At 38.3% G+C, this 21,826-nt stretch overlaps 1 protein-coding gene across 3 annotated transcripts; it reads left to right on the top strand.

Moving 5' to 3' along the window:
- The first annotated feature begins 649 nt into the window (after positions 1-649).
- On the top strand, positions 650-10,926 carry LOC127532874 (homeodomain-interacting protein kinase 2-like). 3 transcript variants are annotated; one of them, XM_051944826.1, is made up of 4 exons: positions 650-949; positions 1,091-1,214; positions 1,320-1,427; positions 10,759-10,926. In XM_051944826.1, the coding sequence occupies exons 1-4, from the start codon at positions 834-836 to the stop codon at positions 10,909-10,911; spliced, it is 501 nt and encodes a 166-aa protein (XP_051800786.1). In that variant the 5' UTR covers positions 650-833; the 3' UTR covers positions 10,912-10,926. The 3 variants fall into 3 exon arrangements, with proteins under 3 accessions (XP_051800786.1, XP_051800787.1, XP_051800785.1); XM_051944827.1 differs by lacking the exon at positions 1,320-1,427 and adding an exon at positions 10,474-10,581 and having other exon boundaries at positions 651-949; XM_051944825.1 differs by lacking the exons at positions 650-949; positions 1,091-1,214; positions 1,320-1,427 and adding exons at positions 9,500-10,121; positions 10,263-10,386; positions 10,474-10,581.
- The last annotated feature ends 10,900 nt before the right edge of the window (positions 10,927-21,826 follow it).

The raw sequence follows: 21,826 nt of genomic DNA, 5'->3' as shown, positions 1-21,826 counted from the left end.
TTCCATTTGTGTGCACTTTTAATGTGTGTAGGTGGATTGTAATTAAGCTTTAATTCCTGAGTTTTGGTAATATTGAACTTATAGCCTGAAAAAGAGCCATATTCATCCAGCATTTTCATTCATTTGGGAAGCGACTGAGTGGGGTCCGTCAGGAATATTAATATGTCATCAGCAAACAGAGCTAATCTTTGCTCCCCTGATTTTAAAGTAACACCTTTAATTTCTGTACTCTGTCTCATCCATTGAGCTAAGGGCTCAATAAATAAAGAAAAAAGTAAAGCTGATGCTCCACAGCCTTGGCAGGTTCCTCTTTCTAAAGAAATTGATTTGGATAGCCAAATGCAGCCAATACTTTATATCAAAATTCCCACAGTCTCACACATTTCATCAGGTCGTTAACATGAACTGTCTCTCAGATGATTCATCCGTCTGATGTCTTCTGTTTCCTCTCTAGCTGGACGTTCTGAAGAGGATCCGAGGACTTGACCCCTTCCACATTGTCAGGTTCCTTGATGACTTTGACTGCAAAGGGCAAACTTGTCTAGTTTTTGAAATGCTGGACAAGAGCCTTCACAAGCTGTTGAGGGAGAGACGTGGAGAACCTCTGTCACTTGGAGAAATCAGACCCATTACACAGCAGGTACGTGGATTTGATGATTCCATCACCAAACAATGTCTACTGATTTACAGAACATATCAAGCCAACATATAACCAACATCTGAACAACCAGATTCAATCTTTGTTTCTTCTTCTGGTCCTGCAGCTGCTCTCAGCTCTCTGCACTCTGAAGACTGCTGGCATCGTTCACAGAAACATCAACCCACATACTGTGATGTTGATGAAACAGGAAGACCAGCAGAACTTCAGAGTGAAACTTACTAGTTTCAACTCAGCCATCCCAGTTGGTGAAGTGAAGAGCAGCTCCGTCAAGCAGCTTGTTGGATACAGGTAGGTTGGAAGATCTGTCTTCCAGCATCATGTACTGCTGCTCTTCTTTGACTCATCTGATCTGATGTCACCAAAAATCATGAACATGTAAAACTGAGCAGGAAGTCACTGCAATCACTGACTGTTGTCTTCCTTCTTCAGGTGTCCTGATGTTCTTGTGGGTCTACCCATCTCTGAGGCAGTGGATATGTGGTCAGTGGGTGCTGTTCTGTCCACCTTGTTCCTCGGCAGCCCGCTGTTCCCTCAGAGGTGTCAGTATCACCTGGTATGTCCTCCAGTGTTCTAGGATTTAAAAGCACAGCTTCATGTTGGAAGTCAAATAGATGCAGGAGTGCCTTTTATGCTGATGTAGCTGATATTCTCTGTTTAGATGAAGATTTTGGTGGAGACTCTGGCTAACCCAGAGAATGAGCTTCTGAGTGAAGGCCCCAACAACCAGCTCTACTTCAAGTCCACGGAGCACACATGGACACTGAAGGTATGGAAGCCTGTCCTGCACAGAGTTCTTTGACATTTAGCCAAAACCAATGAAGTTGTTTTTCTGCTTTTAACATATCAAATACATTCTCTTGTTGATTGTCTGAACATGGAAATGCTGATTTCTAACATGTGTGCTGTTTTGAATAAGCATTAAATCTTTTTTTCCAAATGCAGCTGGATCCAGATGTGGACAGTTATGAGATCAAACTGTTCGCAAGCCTCCTAAAGAAGATGCTGCATCTGAATCCAGAGAGCCGAATTTCACCAAGTGAGGCTCTGCAACACCCGTTTCTGTTTTTCAGCAAGGAGGACAACAGCTCTCAGTAAGTGACGGCTGGATGGAAGCTGGATGCTTTTTTTGATGGAATGTTCCACTAGTTGATGGATTAGTTGAATATTTTATTCATTTCTTTGTTGTGGTTCTTCTTTCAGTGACATGGTCTCAGCTCCCTCCGAGGCTGCGGCCTCCTCTTCGGGTGACACCGTTTCACCTCCTGATGAGGGTTCAGAGAGCTCTGAATCAGATGAAGCTGCTTTTTTGGCCGACGCTGCCACCTCCTCTACGGGTGACACTGTTTCAGCTCCTAGTGAGCCTTCAGAGAGCTCTACTTCAGATGCAGCTGCTGTCGTGGCCGACGCTGCCGCCTCCTCTTCGGGTGACACCTTTTCACCTCCTGATGAGCCTTCAGAGAGCTCTGCCATACTGGACACAGAGACAACTTGTGCAGAAGAACATCCAGCAGAGTCTCCAGAAGCAGATCTTAATGAGTCTGCGGTCTCCTCTGCTTCACCCATCACCGTTCAGACTGACCTGAATGATGCTGTTTCAGCTGATCAAGGTCCAGCAGAAACTCCCACTACTGCTGAACTGAATGGTGAAGTGGTGGCTGAAGCTCCTGACACCAGAAAGGCTCCGAGGAGGCCTCTGAAAAGAGTCAGGAGATTTTTTGGCAGAGTCTTCAGATCTCTGTGCAGTTGTTGCTCTGTACAAGTTACGGAGTAACTCACTTTTATTGTTTATTATTTCATTTATTTCTTTAATTTTTTTCAGCTTATTGTTTTCTGTTTCTGTTTATTTCATGTTTATTTTTCCATTTAGTCTTTATTATTTCTTTTATTGTTAACCATTTTGTTTATTGTTTTCTGTTTCATTTCTTTTTCATTATTTCATTTCTTGTTTGTTATTTCATTTATTGTTTTCTGTTTCATTTATTCTTCATTCTTTCATTTTTGTTTGTTATTTCATTTATTGTTTTCTGTTTCATTTCTTTGTCATTATTTCATTTCTTGTTTGTTATTTCATTTCTTGTTTTCTGTTTCATTTATTCTTCATTCTTTCATTTTTTGTTTGTTATTTCATTCATTTTTACTATTTCATTTTCCTTTCATTTATTCATTTACTTCCTCGCAAAATAAACAGAAACAGCAGCTGAATGAAATGTCCTCAGTGGTCTGACTGTCAGCTGGAAAAGCAGTGAGACTTTCAGCAGGGATCACAGCTGTAGAAGGAGCAGCAGTGGTATGAACCACAGAAATGGCAGTGGAGTTGTAGTTTCAGCAGCAGTTTAAGAAAACAGATTGTATTTAGAATTTTGTTTAAAGAAGCTTGATTCATTCATCTTTGACACCAGGTTATGAATATCTTCAAATTAATGAGAGAAAAAGTCAAATATATTCAACTTAGTAACCTTTAATGGAATAAATAATGACTGAACTCTGTTTTTATAAGACATGGTTCCACTTATCAGCCTTCAGCCCTCAATAACTTGAAATCCTGAATCTAAGTTGAAGTTTAAAACTCAATAATGAAAGCAAATACATGTAACTTCGTATACCCTCACACAACCACACTGCTGTGCTTGTTTTGACTGACAGAAAACGACTTTATGTGAAACTTTGCATCATGAAATACTACAGACACTTTACAACTTTACAAACTATCAACAGACAAGTGCCTTGAAAATAAATCTTAGTAAAACAGAAAATAAATAACTGTTTAATAATTAAATCAGTTCAAACGACTAAATGAAAAAGAAAACCCATCTTCACATTGGTAGCCTTGGTAAAAAAGAAAATATTTTGTGTTGACTGGTTTTTTTTGCAGAAATGTTAATTGCCTCATCACAATAATCTTAATATTACATCCACTCTTACTTGTTTTAATGACTACATAAATTATTCTGCTCATGATTTTCATTTCATCTCATGTTCAAGCACTTTACACAAGATGTTGAAGTGTAAACTAAGTTACAAATCAAAGCCAGAGTCTATGACTTGACTGTGTTCAGATCTTTAAAAAAAAAATAAAAAATCACCAACAGAAGTCAGCATTCGGATGGCAGAAGGATTTATTTATCAAGAAAAAATCCAGGAGTAATTCTTAGTAGCGATAACACCCCAAGAAGAACTGAAGATACTGAGCTGAGCTGAGCCTTGGTCATTATTCCACGCCTATAGGGCGTATGACAGGAGTGGCAGTTTTGACACCATTATGCTTTTCTAAATCTATTGGTCAGATCATGACGTCAGGTTATCATATTTCACCCCTGGATCTCATTTTACAGAAAACATTAGGTTATCATTAGGTCATCTGTTCCAGAGAACATGCCAGGACATGTTTAGATTTTTTGCTCCACGTCTTACCCTTATTATTTTGTGATATATTTCATGCATATTATTGTAGTAAATGTCAAAGGTTATATTATCTGAAGTTTACACCGATATGTTTTGAGTACATATGTTTTACTTCTGGTCTTTAGTCTAATAGCATTTGCCATAATTATATCATCTGTTATTGTAGCGCATTGTACCCAGAAATATTACACTACAATGTCTCCTCCTAATGTGACCTTAATGGAGTCCTAAACAAGTCCTAAAAGTAAAAAATAGAAACCAATTATAAAGAGAAGCCAATTATAAAAAAAATAAAACACCTTGGTCATTTATTTATTGAGGAAAATTACCCTTTATTACATATCCATGAGGGAAAAAGTATGTGAATCTTTGCGTTAGTATCAGGTGTATTATTAGTTCCTCTTGTGATTCAACCCTTAAACAAGAGCTGTGTGTTTACTATAGCATTGTTACTGATTACTGATTCTGGTTTGTAACCAGATGGATAAATATGTTTTCATTCATATTTTTCAGTTATAATTTATATATTTTTTAAAGATTAGATCTCTTTTTCATGGAAAAAGGTTAATAATCCAACTGGTTCTTGTAAATACATGAATGAATGTTCATTTCCACTGTTAGCAGTTTTAGCAATTTAGGCTAAAACGGACCGAGATTTGTCCATTATGTGGAGAAGGAGATGGCATTATGCTCCAAACCCCTCTTTTATGTGAACGAGCACAAGACAGAAAGCTGAATGCTATATAAATACATTTATTTATTTTTTAAAATTGCACGTTTTTAGAACCATACATAAAATACGAACAACTTCCTGTCTCCCATGGAGGTGACGTATTTCCTGTCACCCATGGAGGTCACGTGTTTCCTGTCAGCCTTGGAGATTGGAGGTCTGCATCCAGGTACTCTTGGCTTTTTGGCCAAAAACTGCTGCATCCCGGCTGCCTTTTCTGGTCCTTGTAGTCATTTCTGAGCTTTTTAGTTTGTTGAGGAGTTAGTCAGGCTCCGTTCATACAGCTGTAGCCATCTCCCACTGGATTGTTTCGAACACTGGTGTGGTCCAAGAGGCTCCCTCTAACTTCCACTGAATTTCAAATGAAGACCACAGTTCCAGGAAGCTTTGGGTCTCCTCCTCAGACCGTTGCTGCTTGGATTTTGCTTCTATATTTACCGGTTTTTAAAACATAAACACTCAACATTACTGCTACTCGCTGGGCTGTTTAAAAATGGCACGGTCCCCTTTCCTCAAAACCAAGAAGCGCGTTCTCGCGCTATAAGCCCCGTCCCCCCTAGCTCCCGCCCCTCACGCGAAAACACTGCCAGTAAGATTGAAACTTGAAACAAGAAAACTGTAACTGAAAATCAGAAAGTTGAAACTGAAAACCTGTGAAACGTGAAAAAATAAATAGATTATAATAAAAAATCTAAAGATTGGCATTGTAAAACACATCATAGTACAAAAAATATCCTAAAAATGATTGAGTTTTTTCAATGTTTGTATTTTCGCTTTCAATTCAACATTTTTCAATGCCAAAATTTACTGTCAGCATTATGGCTCCATAGAACTCGACGTTTGATTTTTGGAAACATCTGATCATAAAAAGTTGCTTTAACAAAGTCAAAAAGACAATATTGGAATAAGAACTTAATATAAACTATGTTTTAAGTTGAATTTTTGCTTTCCTTGGTAATCCGCAGAGGGAAATGTAGTTGTTACAGCAGCACTGATCATCAATAAAAGGGTAAGCAATAAGACAACACAGAATATTTGGGAACAAAGTGAAGATAAAATTTAAAAAAGATACAATGAAATGAAATAAAATAAAAATGTATTAAATATAATATAGAAAAAATCCACAGAATATGACTGACAAAATGTGCAAATGAGAATGTACTTGGATGTGCAGGTGACGATGAAGGTGCAGATGAGTTTAGAGAGATAATGAAGGATGTTTAGAATGTAAAGCAGTGGTTTAAACTCATTTTAGTTCAGGGGTCACATTCTGCCCAATTTGATCTCCAGTGGGCTGGACCAGTAAAATCACAGCATAATAATCTATAAATAACCACAACTCCAAATGTTCCCTTTGTTTCAGTGCAACAAAGAACATTCTGAAAATGTTCACATTTAAGGAATTTTCTTTTGACCAAACATTATGAACAACCTGGAATTTCTGAAGAAAAATAAGTTCAATTTCAGCAATATTATGCCTCAGTTTATCATTTACACATTGCAAATTACAGATCAAAGTGTTTCTACAAAGACACAAAAAATTCAGTCACAGGTATTTGGAACTGAATGATACAGTATTTTACTTTTTGATCAAAATGACAAAAGTCAGACAAAAAAGACAAAAAACAATGAAAACAAAAAAGATGACAAAAATGATACACAAAGTGAAAAAAGGGAGAGACAAAATGACAAAAAAAAAGACAAATGACACGAAACTAGTTGTTACTAGTTGTTTTCATTTAAAATTGTTTCACCTGCTGCCCTGCTGCAGGAAACGCCAAATAAGGACATGAGAGGAGAGAGCACTATCTCGGCCTGGCTGCAGCCAGCCTGACATTGTTTTGATTTAAAATTGTTTTTTTTGCTGTAACTGTTCTAACTGAATGGAATGAAGCTAACAAGTTTAACAGCCTCAGTCAGAAATCATTTCACTTTCATCTGATCACACCAGAGGCAACAACACCGTTGTTCATCTGCTGATCGACTACGTTGATTTCAACCACTTTGGCATTTAAATATGTCTGTTTCAACCATCCAAAGCGAACATCTGCAGTTGTCAGGATCCTCGAGTCAACCAGGTAAGAGACACTAAAACACCAACATGATCTCATATTTCACACACTTTGAAAAGACCTGGATTCATCTGTACATGTTGAAATATGTTGAAATATGTGGTCTGCTGTGACTGTTTTGTTATGAAAATAACATGAACTTGTTGTTGCTGAAGTTGAGAATGAGTTTGTGTGCAGCAGGTGTTTGTACAGTAAAATGTAACCTAGAAAGGAGCAGTCTGTGAACTGTGATCCGGATTAAAATGTCTCTCTTTTTTTTTTTTTACAAAAATCTGCACAAATTACAAACTGATTTACAGAAATAAACATCAGTAAATCTGAAGATCAGGCCGAAGACAAAATCAAAGTAGAAAACCAACAGAAAAACTCCAGCTGAGGATCAAGTCAGTCATGCTGCATTCAGTTTTAAAACAAAACAAAGTTGAAATAAATACCGATAAAGTGTCAATGATGCACTTTGAATCTAATGTTGTTTTAACTCATCACTGTTATATCTGTGATTTTCTGACATACACTCCTCATTTAAATGGTCTAGAAATCATCAGTATTAGTTGTGTGTTTGTCCCTGATGTGTTGACTGAATGCACTGATTGAACACGGTTTTCTCTCCTTGTTTGTGGATCAGGATCTGACAACTCTGACTTCCATCCCATGGACCTGCTGTCTGGCGGCATCACTGAGTACCGGTTTGGAAGCTTCAAGTATCGGGGCGTCTTTTGTGACGTGGCTCAGTGCACACGGCTGGATACCGAACACCCGGTATTAGTCAAGATCTTGAAGAAGACGGCCACAGACTCCCAGCAGCCCAACAGAGAGGTAGAGCCTCAGTCTTAGTCTCACACGTTTCTTTTTTTTCTCATTTTTATTTTTAACGTTTTTGAGCTGAACATGTATGGGAGGATTACCTTTACAAAAATATGGTTAGCACACACTTACATATTATTTCCACACCTTTACATATTGTTACTTTACTGAAAATCCGACCTTATGGGCTTCACATAGTCAGTCCACTTTGACCAGATAGTGTAAAACTTGTCCCTTTGAGTCCTGAGGGTAAAAGAAAGCTTTTCCATGGTATAGATTTCTTGAATTGTGCTAATCCAGTCTTCAACTGTCCACGGGTCCGGCTGCCAATAGTATCCAGAGCAACCTTTGATCCTTCTTTCTCCAATCTATTACATTCACATTGCCCAAAGACACACCACAACCCTGATGTCTCTTTTGAATAGGTGTAGTAAAAAACCTGGTTAGGTTCTTCCAAAAAAACTCTCGCCAAGTGTTAGAACCCGTAGTGACCCATTGCAATCTACAGAAGTTCACCCAGCTTTCACTTGAAATTTCCATATTTCCTTCCATTTCCCATCTTCTCTTAATGTATTCCGTATTGGCCTGTTTACCTTGTTGAATGGCTTTATATACTTTAGATATTATTTTCTTTTGAGGAAATGTTTTAATTAATGTTAGAAAAGTCTGCAAGAACCCCAAGTTACTTTCATCCCATGATGTTTTTATATTCTGATCAAAAATAATGTCTAACCTGTAAGTATCGATAGAAATCATCCTGGCCGAATCCAAATTTTTTTTGTAGAAATTCAAAACTCATAACGCCCCTTTGTGGATAAAAGAATAACAGCTAGTAAGTCTCTTTGAGATCCAACTTTGAAATCTTTTATCAAAGGCATTTGGCTTGAAGTCAGAGTCGTACGCACACCACCTGAGGATTCGGGAGAGATTTTCCAACTTACAAATTTGCATAACTCTATTCCACGAATTCAAGAGAGATTCATACATAGGGTCATTTGTAGAGCTGCTATTAGTTTGCAGTTTTTTGTCAGCTAATAATGCCATAATTGGTATGTCCTTTGTAACAGTTTCTTAAACATCTTTCCACCCTACCGAATAAGTGGGTGAACATAATCCGATTAAAGGTCTCATTTGTGCAGCATAATAATATTCCAGAAGGCAGGGAAGGCCTATCCCCCCTTTCTCTTTTGTTAAATGCATTGTCTGATATTTTATCCTTGCTCTTTTATTTGGCCAAATATATTTTGTCAGTAGTTTGTCCCACTCATCAAATGTTTTTGGACTATCTGAATTGGGAGACATTGAAAAAGGTAAAGGAAACGAGGGAGGATACTCATTCTGATTGAGTCCACCCAAGAATGTAGAGCCAAAAAAGGGACATTATTCCATCTTTGTAAATCTGATCTTATTTTTGAAATTAGAGGCCCGTAATTGGCCTGAAACATTTCAGATGGATCCTTTGTCAGGACAGTTACCAAATATTTAATGCTATGGGCATTTCATTTCCATTTGTGTGCACTTTTAATGTGTGTAGGTGGATTGTAATTAAGCTTTAATTCCTGAGTTTTGGTAATATTGAACTTATAGCCTGAAAAAGAGCCATATTCATCCAGCATTTTCATTCATTTGGGAAGCGACTGAGTGGGGTCCGTCAGGAATATTAATATGTCATCAGCAAACAGAGCTAATCTTTGCTCCCCTGATTTTAAAGTAACACCTTTAATTTCTGTACTCTGCCTCATCCATTGAGCTAAGGGCTCAATAAATAAAGAAAAAAGTAAAGCTGATGCTCCACAGCCTTGGCAGGTTCCTCTTTCTAAAGAAATTGATTTGGATAGCCAAATGCAGCCAATACTTTATATCAAAATTCCCACAGTCTCACACATTTCATCAGGTCGTTAACATGAACTGTCTCTCAGATGATTCATCCGTCTGATGTCTTCTGTTTCCTCTCTAGCTGGACGTTCTGAAGAGGATCCGAGGACTTGACCCCCTCCACATTGTCAGGTTCCTTGATGACTTTGACTGCAAAGGGCAAACTTGTCTAGTTTTTGAAACGCTGGACAAGAGCCTTCACAAGCTGTTGAGGGAGAGACGTGGAGAACCTCTGTCACTTGGGGAAATCAGACCCATTACACAGCAGGTACGTGGATTTGATGATTCCATCACCAAACAATGTCTACTGATTTACAGAACATATCAAGCCAACATATAACCAACATCTGAACAACCAGATTCAATCTTTGTTTCTTCTTCTGGTCCTGCAGCTGCTCTCAGCTCTCTGCACTCTGAAGACTGCTGGCATCGTTCACAGAAACATCAACCCACATACTGTGATGTTGATGAAACAGGAAGACCAGCAGAACTTCACAGTGAAACTTACTAGTTTCAACTCAGCCATCCCAGTTGGTGAAGTGAAGAGCAGCTCCGTCAAGCAGCTTGTTGGATACAGGTAGGTTGGAAGATCTGTCTTCCAGCATCATGTACTGCTGCTCTTCTTTGACTCATCTGATCTGATGTCACCAAAAATCATGAACATGTAAAACTGAGCAGGAAGTCACTGCAATCACTGACTGTTGTCTTCCTTCTTCAGGTGTCCTGATGTTCTTGTGGGTCTACCCATCTCTGAGGCAGTGGATATGTGGTCAGTGGGTGCTGTTCTGTCCACCTTGTTCCTCGGCAGCCCGCTGTTCCCTCAGAGGTGTCAGTATCACCTGGTATGTCCTCCACTGTTCTAGGATGTTGGAAGTCAAATAGATGCAGGAGTGCCTTTTATGCTGATGTAGCTGATATTCTCTGTTTAGATGAAGATTTTGGTGGAGACTCTGGCTAACCCAGAGAATGAGCTTCTGAGTGAAGGCCCCAACAACCAGCTCTACTTCAAGTCCACGGAGCACACATGGACACTGAAGGTATGGAAGCCTGTCCTGCACAGAGTTCTTTGACATTTAGCCAAAACCAATGAAGTTGTTTTTCTGCTTTTAACATATCAAATACATTCTCTTGTTGATTGTCTGAACATGGAAATGCTGATTTCTAACATGTGTGCTGTTTTGAACAACCATTAAATCTTTTTTTTCCAAATGCAGCTGGATCCAGATGTGGACAGTTATGAGATCAAACTGTTCGCAAGCCTCCTAAAGAAGATGCTGCATCTGAATCCAGAGAGCCGAATTTCACCAAGTGAGGCTCTGCAACACCCGTTTCTGTTCTACAGCAAGGAGGACAACAGCTCTCAGTAAGTGACGGCTGGATGGAAGCTGGATGCTTTTTTTGATGGAATGTTCCACTAGTTGATGGATTAGTTGAATATTTTATTCATTTCTTTGTTGTGGTTCTTCTTTCAGTGACATGGTCTCAGCTCCCTCCGAGGCTGCGGCCTCCTCTTCGGGTGACACCGTTTCACCTCCTGATGAGGGTTCAGAGAGCTCTGAATCAGATGAAGCTGCTTTTTTGGCCGACGCTGCCACCTCCTCTACGGGTGACACTGTTTCAGCTCCTAGTGAGCCTTCAGAGAGCTCTACTTCAGATGCAGCTGCTGTCGTGGCCGACGCTGCCGCCTCCTCTTCGGGTGACAACTTTTCACCTCCTGATGAGCCTTCAGAGAGCTCTGCCTTACTGGACACAGAGACAACTTGTGCAGAAGAACATCCAGCAGAGTCTCCAGAAGCAGATCTTAATGAGTCTGCGGTCTCCTCTGCTTCACCCATCACCGTTCAGACTGACCTGAATGACGCTGTTTCAGCTGATCAAGGTCCAGCAGAAACTCCCACTACTGCTGAACTGAACGGTGAAGTGGTGGCTGAAGCTCCTGACACCAGAAAGGCTCCGAGGAGGCCTCTGAAAAGAGTCAGGAGATTTTTTGGCAGAGTCTTCAGATCTCTGTGCAGTTGTTGCTCTGTACAAGTTACGGAGTAACTCACTTTTATTGTTTATTATTTCATTTATTTCTTTAATTTTTTCAGCTTATTGTTTTCTGTTTCTGTTTATTTCATGTTTATTTTTCCATTTAGTCTTTATTATTTCTTTTATTGTTAACCATTTTGTTTATTGTTTTCTGTTTCATTTCTTTTTCATTATTTCATTTCTTGTTTGTTATTTCATTTATTGTTTTCTGTTTCATTTATTCTTCATTCTTTCATTTTTTGTTTGTTATTTCATTCATTTTTTACTATTTCATTTTCCTTTCATTTATTCATTTACTTCCTTGCAAAATAAACAGAAACAGCAGCTGAATGAAATGTCCTCAGTGGTCTGACTGTCAGCTGGAAAAGCAGTGAGACTTTCAGCAGGGATCACAGCTGTAGAAGGAGCAGCAGTGGTATGAACCACAGAAATGGCAGTGGAGTTGTAGTTTCAGCAGCAGTTTAAGAAAACAGATTGTATTTAGAATTTTGTTTAAAGAAGCTTGATTCATTCATCTTTGTCACCAGGTTATGAATATCTTCAAATTAATGAGAGAAAAAGTCAAATATATTCAACTTAGTAACCTTTAATGGAATAAATAATGACTGAACTCTGTTTTTATAAGACATGGTTCCACTTATCAGCCTTCAGCCCTCAATAACTTGAAATCCTGAATCTAAGTTGAAGTTTAAAACTCAATAATGAAAGCAAATACATGTAACTTCGTATACCCTCACACAACCACACTGCTGTGCTTGTTTTGACTGACAGAAAACGACTTTATGTGAAACTTTGCATCATGAAATACTACAGACACTTTACAACTTCACAAACTATCAACAGACAAGTGCCTTGAAAATAAATCTTAGTAAAACAGAAAAAAAATAACTGTTTAATAATTAAATCAGTTCAAACGACTAAATGAAAAAGAAAACCCATCTTCACATTGGTAGCCCTGGTAAAAAAGAAATATTTTGTGTTGACTGGTTTTTTTTGCAGAAATGTTAATTGCCTCATCACAATAATCTTAATATTACATCCACTCTTACTTGTTTTAATGACTACATAAATTATTCTGCTCATGATTTCATTTCATCTCATGTTCAAGCACTTTACACAAGATGTTGAAGTGTAAACTAAGTAACAAATCAAAGCCAGAGTCTATGACTTGACTGTGTTCAGATCTTTAAAAAAAAAAAAAATCACCAACAGAAGTCAGCATTCGGATGGCAGAAGGATTTATTTATCAAGAAAAAATCCAGGAGTAATTCTTAGTAGCGATAACACCCCAAGAAGAACTGAAGATACTGAGCTGAGCTGAGCCTTGGTCATTATTCCACGCCTATAGGGCGTATGACAGGAGTGGCAGTTTTGACACCATTATGCTTTTCTAAATCTATTGGTCAGATCATGACGTCAGGTTATCATATTTCACCCCTGGATCTCATTTTACAGAAAACCTTAGGTTATCATCAGGTCATCTGTTCCAGAGAACATGCCAGGACATGTTTAGATTTTTTGCTCCACATCTTACCCTTATTATTTTGTGATAGATTTCATGCATATTATTTTAGTAAATGTCAAAGGTTATATTATCTGAAGTTTACACCAATATGTTTTGAGTACATATGTTTTACTTCTGGTCTTTAGTCTAATAGCATTTGCCATAATTATATCATCTGTTATTGTAGCGCATTGTACCCAGAAATATTACACTACAATGTCTCCTCCTAATGTGACCTTAATGGAGTCCCTAAACAAGTCCTAAAAGTAAAAAATAGAAACCAATTATAAAGAGAAGCCAATTATAAAAAAAATAAAACACCTTGGTCATTTATTTATTGAGGAAAATTACCCTTTATTACATATCCATGAGGGAAAAAGTATGTGAATCTTTGCGTTAGTATCAGGTGTATTATTAGTTCCTCTTGTGATTCACCCTTAAACAAGAGCTGTGTGTTTACTATAGCATTGTTACTGATTACTGATTCTGGTTTGGAACCAGATGGATAAATATGTTTTCATTCATATTTTTCAGTTATAATTTATATATTTTTTAAAGATTAGATCTCTTTTTCACGGAAAAAGGTTAATAATCCAACTGGTTCTTGTAAATACATGAATGAATGTTCATTTCCACTGTTAGCAGTTTTAGCAATTTAGGCTAAAACGGACCGAGATTTGTCCATTATGTGGAGAAGGAGATGGCATTATGCTCCAAACCCCTCTTTATGTGAACGAGCACAAGACAGAAAGCTGAATGCTATATAAATACATTTATTTATTTTTTAAAATTGCACGTTTTTAGAACCATACATAAAATACGAACAACTTCCTGTCTCCCATGGAGGTGACGTATTTCCTGTCACCCATGGAGGTCACGTGTTTCCTGTCAGCCTTGGAGATTGGAGGTCTGCATCCAGGTACTCTTGGCTTTTTGGCCAAAACTGCTGCATCCCGGCTGCCTTTCTGGTCCTTGTAGTCATTTCTGAGCTTTTTAGTTTGTTTGAGGAGTTAGTCAGGCTCCGTTCATACAGCTGTAACCATCTCCCATGGATTGTTTCGAACACTGGTGTGGTCCAAGAGGCTCCCTCTAACTTCCACTGAATTTCAAATGAAGACCACCAGTTCAGAACTTTGGGTCTCCTCCTCAGACCATGCTGCTTGGATTTTGCTTCTATATTTACCGGTTTTTAAAACAACAAACACTCAACATTACTGCTACTCGCTGGGCTGTTTAAAAATGGCACGGTCCCCTTTCCTCAAAACCAAGAAGCGCGTTCTCGCGCTATAAGCCCCGTCCCCCTCAGCTCCCGCCCCTCACGCGAAAACACTGCCAGTAAGATTGAAACTTGAAACAAGAAAACTGTAACTGAAAAATCAGAAAAGTTGGAACTGAAAACCTGTGAAACGTGAAAAATAAATAGATTGTAATAAAAAATCTAAAGATTGGCATTGTAAACACATCATAGTACAAAAATATCCTAAAAATGATTGAGTTTTTTCATGTTTGTATTTTCGCTTTCAATTCAACATTTTTCAATGCCAAAATTACTGTCAGCATTATGGCTCCATAGAACTCGACGTTTAATTTTTGAAACATCTGATCATAAAAGTTGCTTTAACAAAGTCAAAAAGACAATATTGAATAAGACTTAATATAAACTATGTTTTAAGTTGAATTTTTTGCTTTCCTTGGTAATCCGCAGAGGGAAATGTAGTTGTTACAGCAGCACTGATCATCAATAAAAGGGTAAGCAATAAGACAAACACAGAATATTTGGGAACAAAGTGAAGATAAATTTAAAAAAAGATACAATGAAATGAAATAAAATAAAAACGTATTAAATATAATATAGAAAAAATCCACAGAATATGACTGACAAAATGTGCAAATGAGAATGTACTTGGATGTGCAGGTGACGATGAAGGTGGCAGATGAGTTAGAGAGATAATGAAAGGATGTTTAGAATGTAAAGCAGTGGTTTAAACTCATTTTAGTTCAGGGGTCACATTCTGCCCAATTTGATCTCCAGTGGGCTGGAACCAGTAAAATTCACAGCATAATAATCTATAAATAACCACAACTCCAAATGTTCCCTTTGTTTTAGTGCAAAAAAGTATATTCTGAAATGTTCACATTTAAGGGAATTTTCTTTTGACCAAACATTATGAACAACCTGGGAATTTCTGAAGAAAAAAATCAAGTTCAATTTCAGCAATATTATGCCTCAGTTTATCATTTACAACATTGCCAAATTACAGATCAAAGTGTTTCTACAAAGACACAACAAAATTCAGTCCACAGGTATTTGGAACGAATGAATACCAGTATTTTAACTTTTTGATCCAAAAATCGACAAAAGTCAAGACAAAAAAGACAAAAAACAATGAACAACAAAAGATTACAAAAATGATACACAAAGTGAAAAAGGGAGAGAGCAACAATGACAAAAAAAAAGACAAATGACACGAGACTAGTTGTTACTAGTTGTTTTCATTTAAAATTGGTTTCACCTGCTGCCCTGCTGCAGGAGAACGCCAAAAAAAATTAAAAGGGGACATGAGCAGGAGAGAGCACTATTCTCGGCCTGGCTGCAGCCAGCCTGACATTGTTTTGATTTAAAAATTGTTTTTTTTTGCTGTAACTGTTCTAACTGAATGGAATGAAGCTAACAAGTTTAACAGCCTCAGTCAGAAATCATTTCACTTTCATCTGATCACACCAGAGGCAACAACACCGTTGTTCATCTGCTGATCGACTACGTTGATTTCAACCACTTTGGCATTTAAATATGTTCTGTTTCAACCAACCAAAGCGAACATCTGCAGTTGTCAGGATCCTCGAGTCAACCAGGTAAGAGACACTAAAACACCAACATGATCTCCATATTTTCACACACTTTGAAAAGACCTGGATTCATCTGTACATGTTGAAATATGTTGAAATATGTGCTCATAAGTGGTCTGCAGTGACTGTTTTGTGATGAAATAACATGAACTTGTTGTTGCTGAAGTTGAGAATGAGTTTGTGTGCAGCAGGTGTTTGTACAGTAAAATGTAACCTAGAAAGGAGCAGTCTGTGAACTGTGATCCGGATTAAAATGTCTCTCTTTTTTTTTTTTACAAAAATCTGCACAAATTACAAACTGATTTACACAAATAAACATCAGTAAATCTGAAGATCAGGCCGAAGACAAAATCAAAGTAGAAAACCACAGAAAAAACTCAGCTGAGGATCAAGTCAGTCATGCTGCATCAGTTTTAAAACAAAACAAAGTTGAAATAAATACCGATAAGTGTCAATGATGCACTTTGAATCTAACGTTGTTTTAACTCATCACTGTTATATCTGTGATTTTCTGACATACACTCTCATTTAAATGGTCTAAGAAATCATCAGTATTAGTTGTGTGTTTGTCCCTGATGTGTTGACTGAATGCACTGATTGAACACGGTTTTCTCTCCATGTTTGTGGATCAGGATCTGACAAACTCTGACTTCCATCCCCATGGAACCTGCTGTCTGGCGGCATCACTGAGTACGCGTTTGGAAGCTTCAAGTATCGGGCGTCTTTTGTGACGTGGCTCAGTGCACACGGCTGGATACCGAACACCCGGTATTAGTCAAGATCTTGAAGAAGACGGCCACAGACTTCCAGCAGCCCAACAGAGAGGTAGGCCTCAGTCTTAGTCTCACACGTTTCTTTTTTTTCTCATTTTTATTTTTAACGTTTTTGAGCTGAACATGTATGGGAGGATTACCTTTACAAAAATATGTTAGCACACACTTACATATTATTCCACACCTTTACATATTGTTACTTTACTGAAATCCGACCTTATGGGCTTCACATAGTCAGTCCACTTTGACCAGATAGTGCAAACTTGTCCTTTGAGTCCTGAGGGTAAAAAGAAAGCTTTTCCATGGTATAGATTTCTTGAATTGTGCTAATCCAGTCTTCAACTGTCGACGGGTCCGGCTGCCAATAGTATCAGAGCAACCTTTGATCCTTCTTTCTCCAATCTATTACATTCACATTGCCGCAAAGACACACCACAACCCTGATGTCTCTTTTGAATAGGTGCAGTAAAAAACCTGGTTAGGTTCTTCCAAAAAAACTCTCCGCCAAGTGTTAGAACCCGTAGTGACCCATTGCAATCTACAGAAGTTCACCCAGCTTTCACTTGAAATTTCCATATTTCCTTCCATTTCCCATCTTCTCTTAATGTATTCCGTATTGGCCTGTTTACCTTGTTGAATGGCTTTATATACTTTAGATATTATTTTCTTTTGAGGAATGTTTTAATTAATGTTAGAAAAGTCTGCAAGAACCCAAGTTACTTTCTCCATGATGTTTTATATTCTGATCAAAATAATGTCTAACCTGTAAGTATCGATAGAAATCATCCTGGCCGAATCCACAATTTTTTTTGTAGAAATTCAAAACTCATAACGCCCCTTTGTGATAAAAGAATAACAGCTAGTAAGTCTCTTTGAGATCCAACTTTGAAATCTTTTATCAAAGGCATTTGGCTTGAAGTCAGAGTCGTACGCACACCACCTGAGGATTCGGGAGAGATTTTCCAACTTACAAATTTGCATAACTCTATTACCACGAATTCAAGAGAGATTCATACATAGGTCATTTGTAGAGCCTGCTATTAGTTTGCAGTTTTTTGTCAGCTAATAATGCCATAATTGGTATGTCCTTTGTAACAGTTTCTTAAACATCTTTCCACCTAACGAATAAGTGGGTGAACATAATCGATTAAAGGTCTCATTTGTGCAGCATAATAATATTCCAGAAGGCAGGGAAGGCCTATCCCCCTTTCTCTTTTGTTAAATGCATTGTCTGATATTTTATCCTTGCTCTTTTATTTGGCCAATATATTTTGTCAGTAGTTTGTCCCACTCATCAAAATGTTTTTGGACTATCTGAATTGGGAGACATTGAAAAGGTAAAGGAAACGAGGGAGATACTCATTCTGATTGAGTCACCCAAGAATGTAGAGCCAAAAAAGGGACATTATTCCATCTTTGTAAATCTGATCTTATTTTTGAAATTAGAGGCCCGTAATTGGCCTGAAACATTTCAGATGGATCCCTTTGTCAGGACGTTACCCAAATATTTAATGCTATGGGCATTCCTTTCCATTTGTGTGCACTTTTAATGTGTGTAGGTGGATTGTAATTAAGCTTTAAGTTCCTGAGTTTGGTAATATTGAACTTATAGGCCTGAAAAAGAGCCATATTCATCCAGCATTTTCATTCATTTGGGAAGCGACTGAGTGGGGTCCGTCAGGAATATAATATGTCAATCAGCAAACAGAGCTAATCTTTGCTCCCCTGATTTTAAAGTAACACCTTTAATTTCTGTACTCTGCTCATCCATTGAGCTAAGGGCTCAATAAATAAAGAAAAAAGTATAGCTGATGCTCCACAGCCTTGGCAGGTTCCTCTTTCTAAAGAAATTGATTTGGATAGCCAATGCAGCCAATACTTTATATCAAAATTCCCACAGTCTCACACATTTCATCAGGTCGTTAACATGAACTGTCTCTCAGATGATTCATCCGTCTGAATGTCTTCTGTTTCCTCTCTAGCTGGACGTTCTGAAGAGGATCCGAGGACTTGACCCCCTCCACAATGTCAGGTTCCTTGATGACTTTGACTGTAAAGGGCAACTTGTCTATTTTTGAAACGCTGGACAAGAGCCTTCACAAGCTGTTGAGGGAGAGACGTGGAGAACCTCTGTCACTTGGGGAAATCAGACCCATTACACAGCAGGTACGTGGATTTGATGATTCCATCACCAAACAATGTCTACTGATTTACAGAACATATCAAGCCAACATATAACCAACATCTGAACAACCAGATTCAATCTTTGTTCTTCTTCTGGTCCTGCAGCTGCTCTCAGCTCTCTGCACTCTGAAGACTGCTGGCATCGTTCACAGAAACATCAACCCACATACTGTGATGTTGATGAAACAGGAAGACCAAGCAGAACTTCACAGTGAAACTTAACTAGTTTCAACTCAGCCATCCCAGTTGGTGAAGTGAAGAGCAAGCTCCGTCAAGCAGCTTGTTGGATACAGGTAGGTTGGAAGATCTGTCTTCCAGCATCATGTACTGCTGCTCTTCTTTGACTCATCTGATCTGGTGTCACCAAAAATCATGAACATGTAACTGAGCAGGAAGTCACTGCAATCACTGACTGTTGTCTTCCTTCTTCAGGTGTCCTGATGTTTCTTGTGGTCTACCCATCTCTGAGGCAGTGGATATGTGGTCAGTGGGTGCTGTTCTGTCCACCTTGTTCCTCGCAGCCCGCTGTTCCCTCAGAGGTGTCAGTATCACCTGGTATGTCCTCCACTGTTCTAGGATGTTGGAAGTCAAATAGATGCAGGAGTGCCTTTTATGCTGATGTAGCTGATATTCTCTGTTTAGATGAAGATTTTGGTGGAGACTCCTGGCTAACCCAGAGAATGAGCTTCTGAGTGAAAGGCCCCAACAACCAGCTCTACTTCAAGTCCACGGAGCACACATGGACACCTGAAAGGTATGGAAGCCTGTCCTGCACAGAGTTCTTTGACATTTAGCCAAACCAATGAAGTTGTTTTTCTGCTTTTAACATATCAAATACATTCTCTTGTTGATTGTCTGAACATGGAAATGCTGATTTCTAACATGTGTGCTGTTTTGAACAAGCATTAAATCTTTTTTTTCCAAATGCAGGCTGATCCAGAATGTGGACAGTTATGAGATCAACTGTTCGCAAGCCTCCTAAAGAAGATGCGCATCTGAATCCAGAGAGCCGATTTCACCAAGTGAGGCTCTGCAAAACCCGTTTTCTGTTCTACAGCAAGGAGGACAACAGCTCTCAGTAAGTGACCGGCTGGATGAAGCTGGATGCTTTTTTGATGGATGTTCCACTAGTTGATGGATTAGTTGAATATTTTATTCATTTCTTTGTTGTGGTTCTTCTTTCAGTGAGCATGGGTCTCAGCTCCTCCGAGGCTGCGGCCCTCCTCTTCGGGTGACACGTTTCACCTCCTGATGAGGGTTCAGAGAGGCTCTGCTCAATGAAGCTGCTTTTTTGGCCGACGCTGCCACCTTCCTCTACGGGTGACATGTTTCAGCTCCTAGTGAGCCTTCAGAGAGCTCTACTTCAGATGCAGCTGCTGTCGTGGCCGACGCTGCCGCCTCCTCTTCGGGTGACACCTTTTCACCTCCTGATGAGCCTTCAGAGAGCTCTGCCATACTGGACACAGAGACAACTTGTGCAGAAGAACATCCAGCAGAGTCTCCAGAAGCAGATCTTAATGAGTCTGCGGTCTCCTCTGCTTCACCCATCACCGTTCAGACTGACCTGAATGACGCTGTTTCAGCTGATCAAGGTCCAGCAGAAACTCCCACTACTGCTGAACTGAATGGTGAAGTGGTGGCTGAAGCTCCTGACACCAGAAAGGCTCCGAGGAGGCCTCTGAAAAGAGTCAGGAGATTTTTTGGCAGAGTCTTCAGATCTCTGTGCAGTTGTTGCTCTGTACAAGTTACAGAGTAACTCACTTTTATTGTTTATTATTTCATTTATTTCTTTAATTTTTTTCAGCTTATTGTTTTCTGTTTCTGTTTATTTCATGTTTATTTTTCCATTTAGTCTTTATTATTTCTTTTATTGTTAACCATTTTGTTTATTGTTTTCTGTTTCATTTCTTTTCATTATTTCATTTCTTGTTTGTTATTTCATTTATTGTTTTCTGTTTCATTTATTCTTCATTCTTTCATTTTTTGTTTGTTATTTCATTCATTTTTTACTATTTCATTTTCCTTTCATTTATTCATTTACTTCCTTGCAAAATAAACAGAAACAGCAGCTGAATGAAATGTCCTCAGTGGTCTGACTGTCAGCTGGAAAAGCAGTGAGACTTTCAGCAGGGATCACAGCTGTAGAAGGAGCAGCAGTGGTATGAACCACAGAAATGGCAGTGGAGTTGTAGTTTCAGCAGCAGTTTAAGAAAACAGATTGTATTTAGAATTTTGTTTAAAGAAGCTTGATTCATTCATCTTTGTCACCAGGTTATGAATATCTTCAAATTAATGAGAGAAAAAGTCAAATATATTCAACTTAGTAACCTTTAATGGAATAAATAATGACTGAACTCTGTTTTTATAAGACATGGTTCCACTTATCAGCCTTCAGCCCTCAATAACTTGAAATCCTGAATCTAAGTTGAAGTTTAAAACTCAATAATGAAAGCAAATACATGTAACTTCGTATACCCTCACACAACCACACTGCTGTGCTTGTTTTGACTGACAGAAAACGACTTTATGTGAAACTTTGCATCATGAAATACTACAGACACTTTACAACTTCACAAACTATCAACAGACAAGTGCCTTGAAAATAAATCTTAGTAAAACAGAAAATAAATAACTGTTTAATAATTAAATCAGTTCAAACGACTAAATGAAAAAGAAAACCCATCTTCACATTGGTAGCCCTGGTAAAAAAGAAAATATTTTGTGTTGACTGGTTTTTTTGCAGAAATGTTAATTGCCTCATCACAATAATCTTAATATTACATCCACTCTTACTTGTTTTAATGACTACATAAATTATTCTGCTCATGATTTTCATTTCATCTCATGTTCAAGCACTTTACACAAGATGTTGAAGTGTAAACTAAGTAACAAATCAAAGCCAGAGTCTATGACTTGACTGTGTTCAGATCTTTAAAAAAAAAA

The sequence above is a fragment of the Acanthochromis polyacanthus genome, unplaced genomic scaffold (assembly GCF_021347895.1).
Source record: "Acanthochromis polyacanthus isolate Apoly-LR-REF ecotype Palm Island unplaced genomic scaffold, KAUST_Apoly_ChrSc contig32, whole genome shotgun sequence".
Classification (NCBI taxonomy): Eukaryota; Metazoa; Chordata; class Actinopteri; family Pomacentridae; genus Acanthochromis; species Acanthochromis polyacanthus.
The sequence above is the reverse complement of the archived record's forward strand: the minus strand, read 5'-3'. Positions and strand labels throughout refer to the sequence as shown.

What these genes read in the sequence shown, in the direction of transcription:
- LOC127532874 (XM_051944826.1), top strand. Translation starts at nt 834, where the DNA reads ATGTTGATGAAACAGGAAGACCAGCAGAACTTCAGAGTGAAACTTACT. An exon ending in AAGCAGCTTGTTGGATACAG is followed by an intron (nt 950 to 1,090) that starts GTAGGTTGGAAG and finishes TTCCTTCTTCAG; the next exon opens with GTGTCCTGATGTTCTTGTGG. An exon ending in AGAGGTGTCAGTATCACCTG is followed by an intron (nt 1,215 to 1,319) that starts GTATGTCCTCCA and finishes TTCTCTGTTTAG; the next exon opens with ATGAAGATTTTGGTGGAGAC.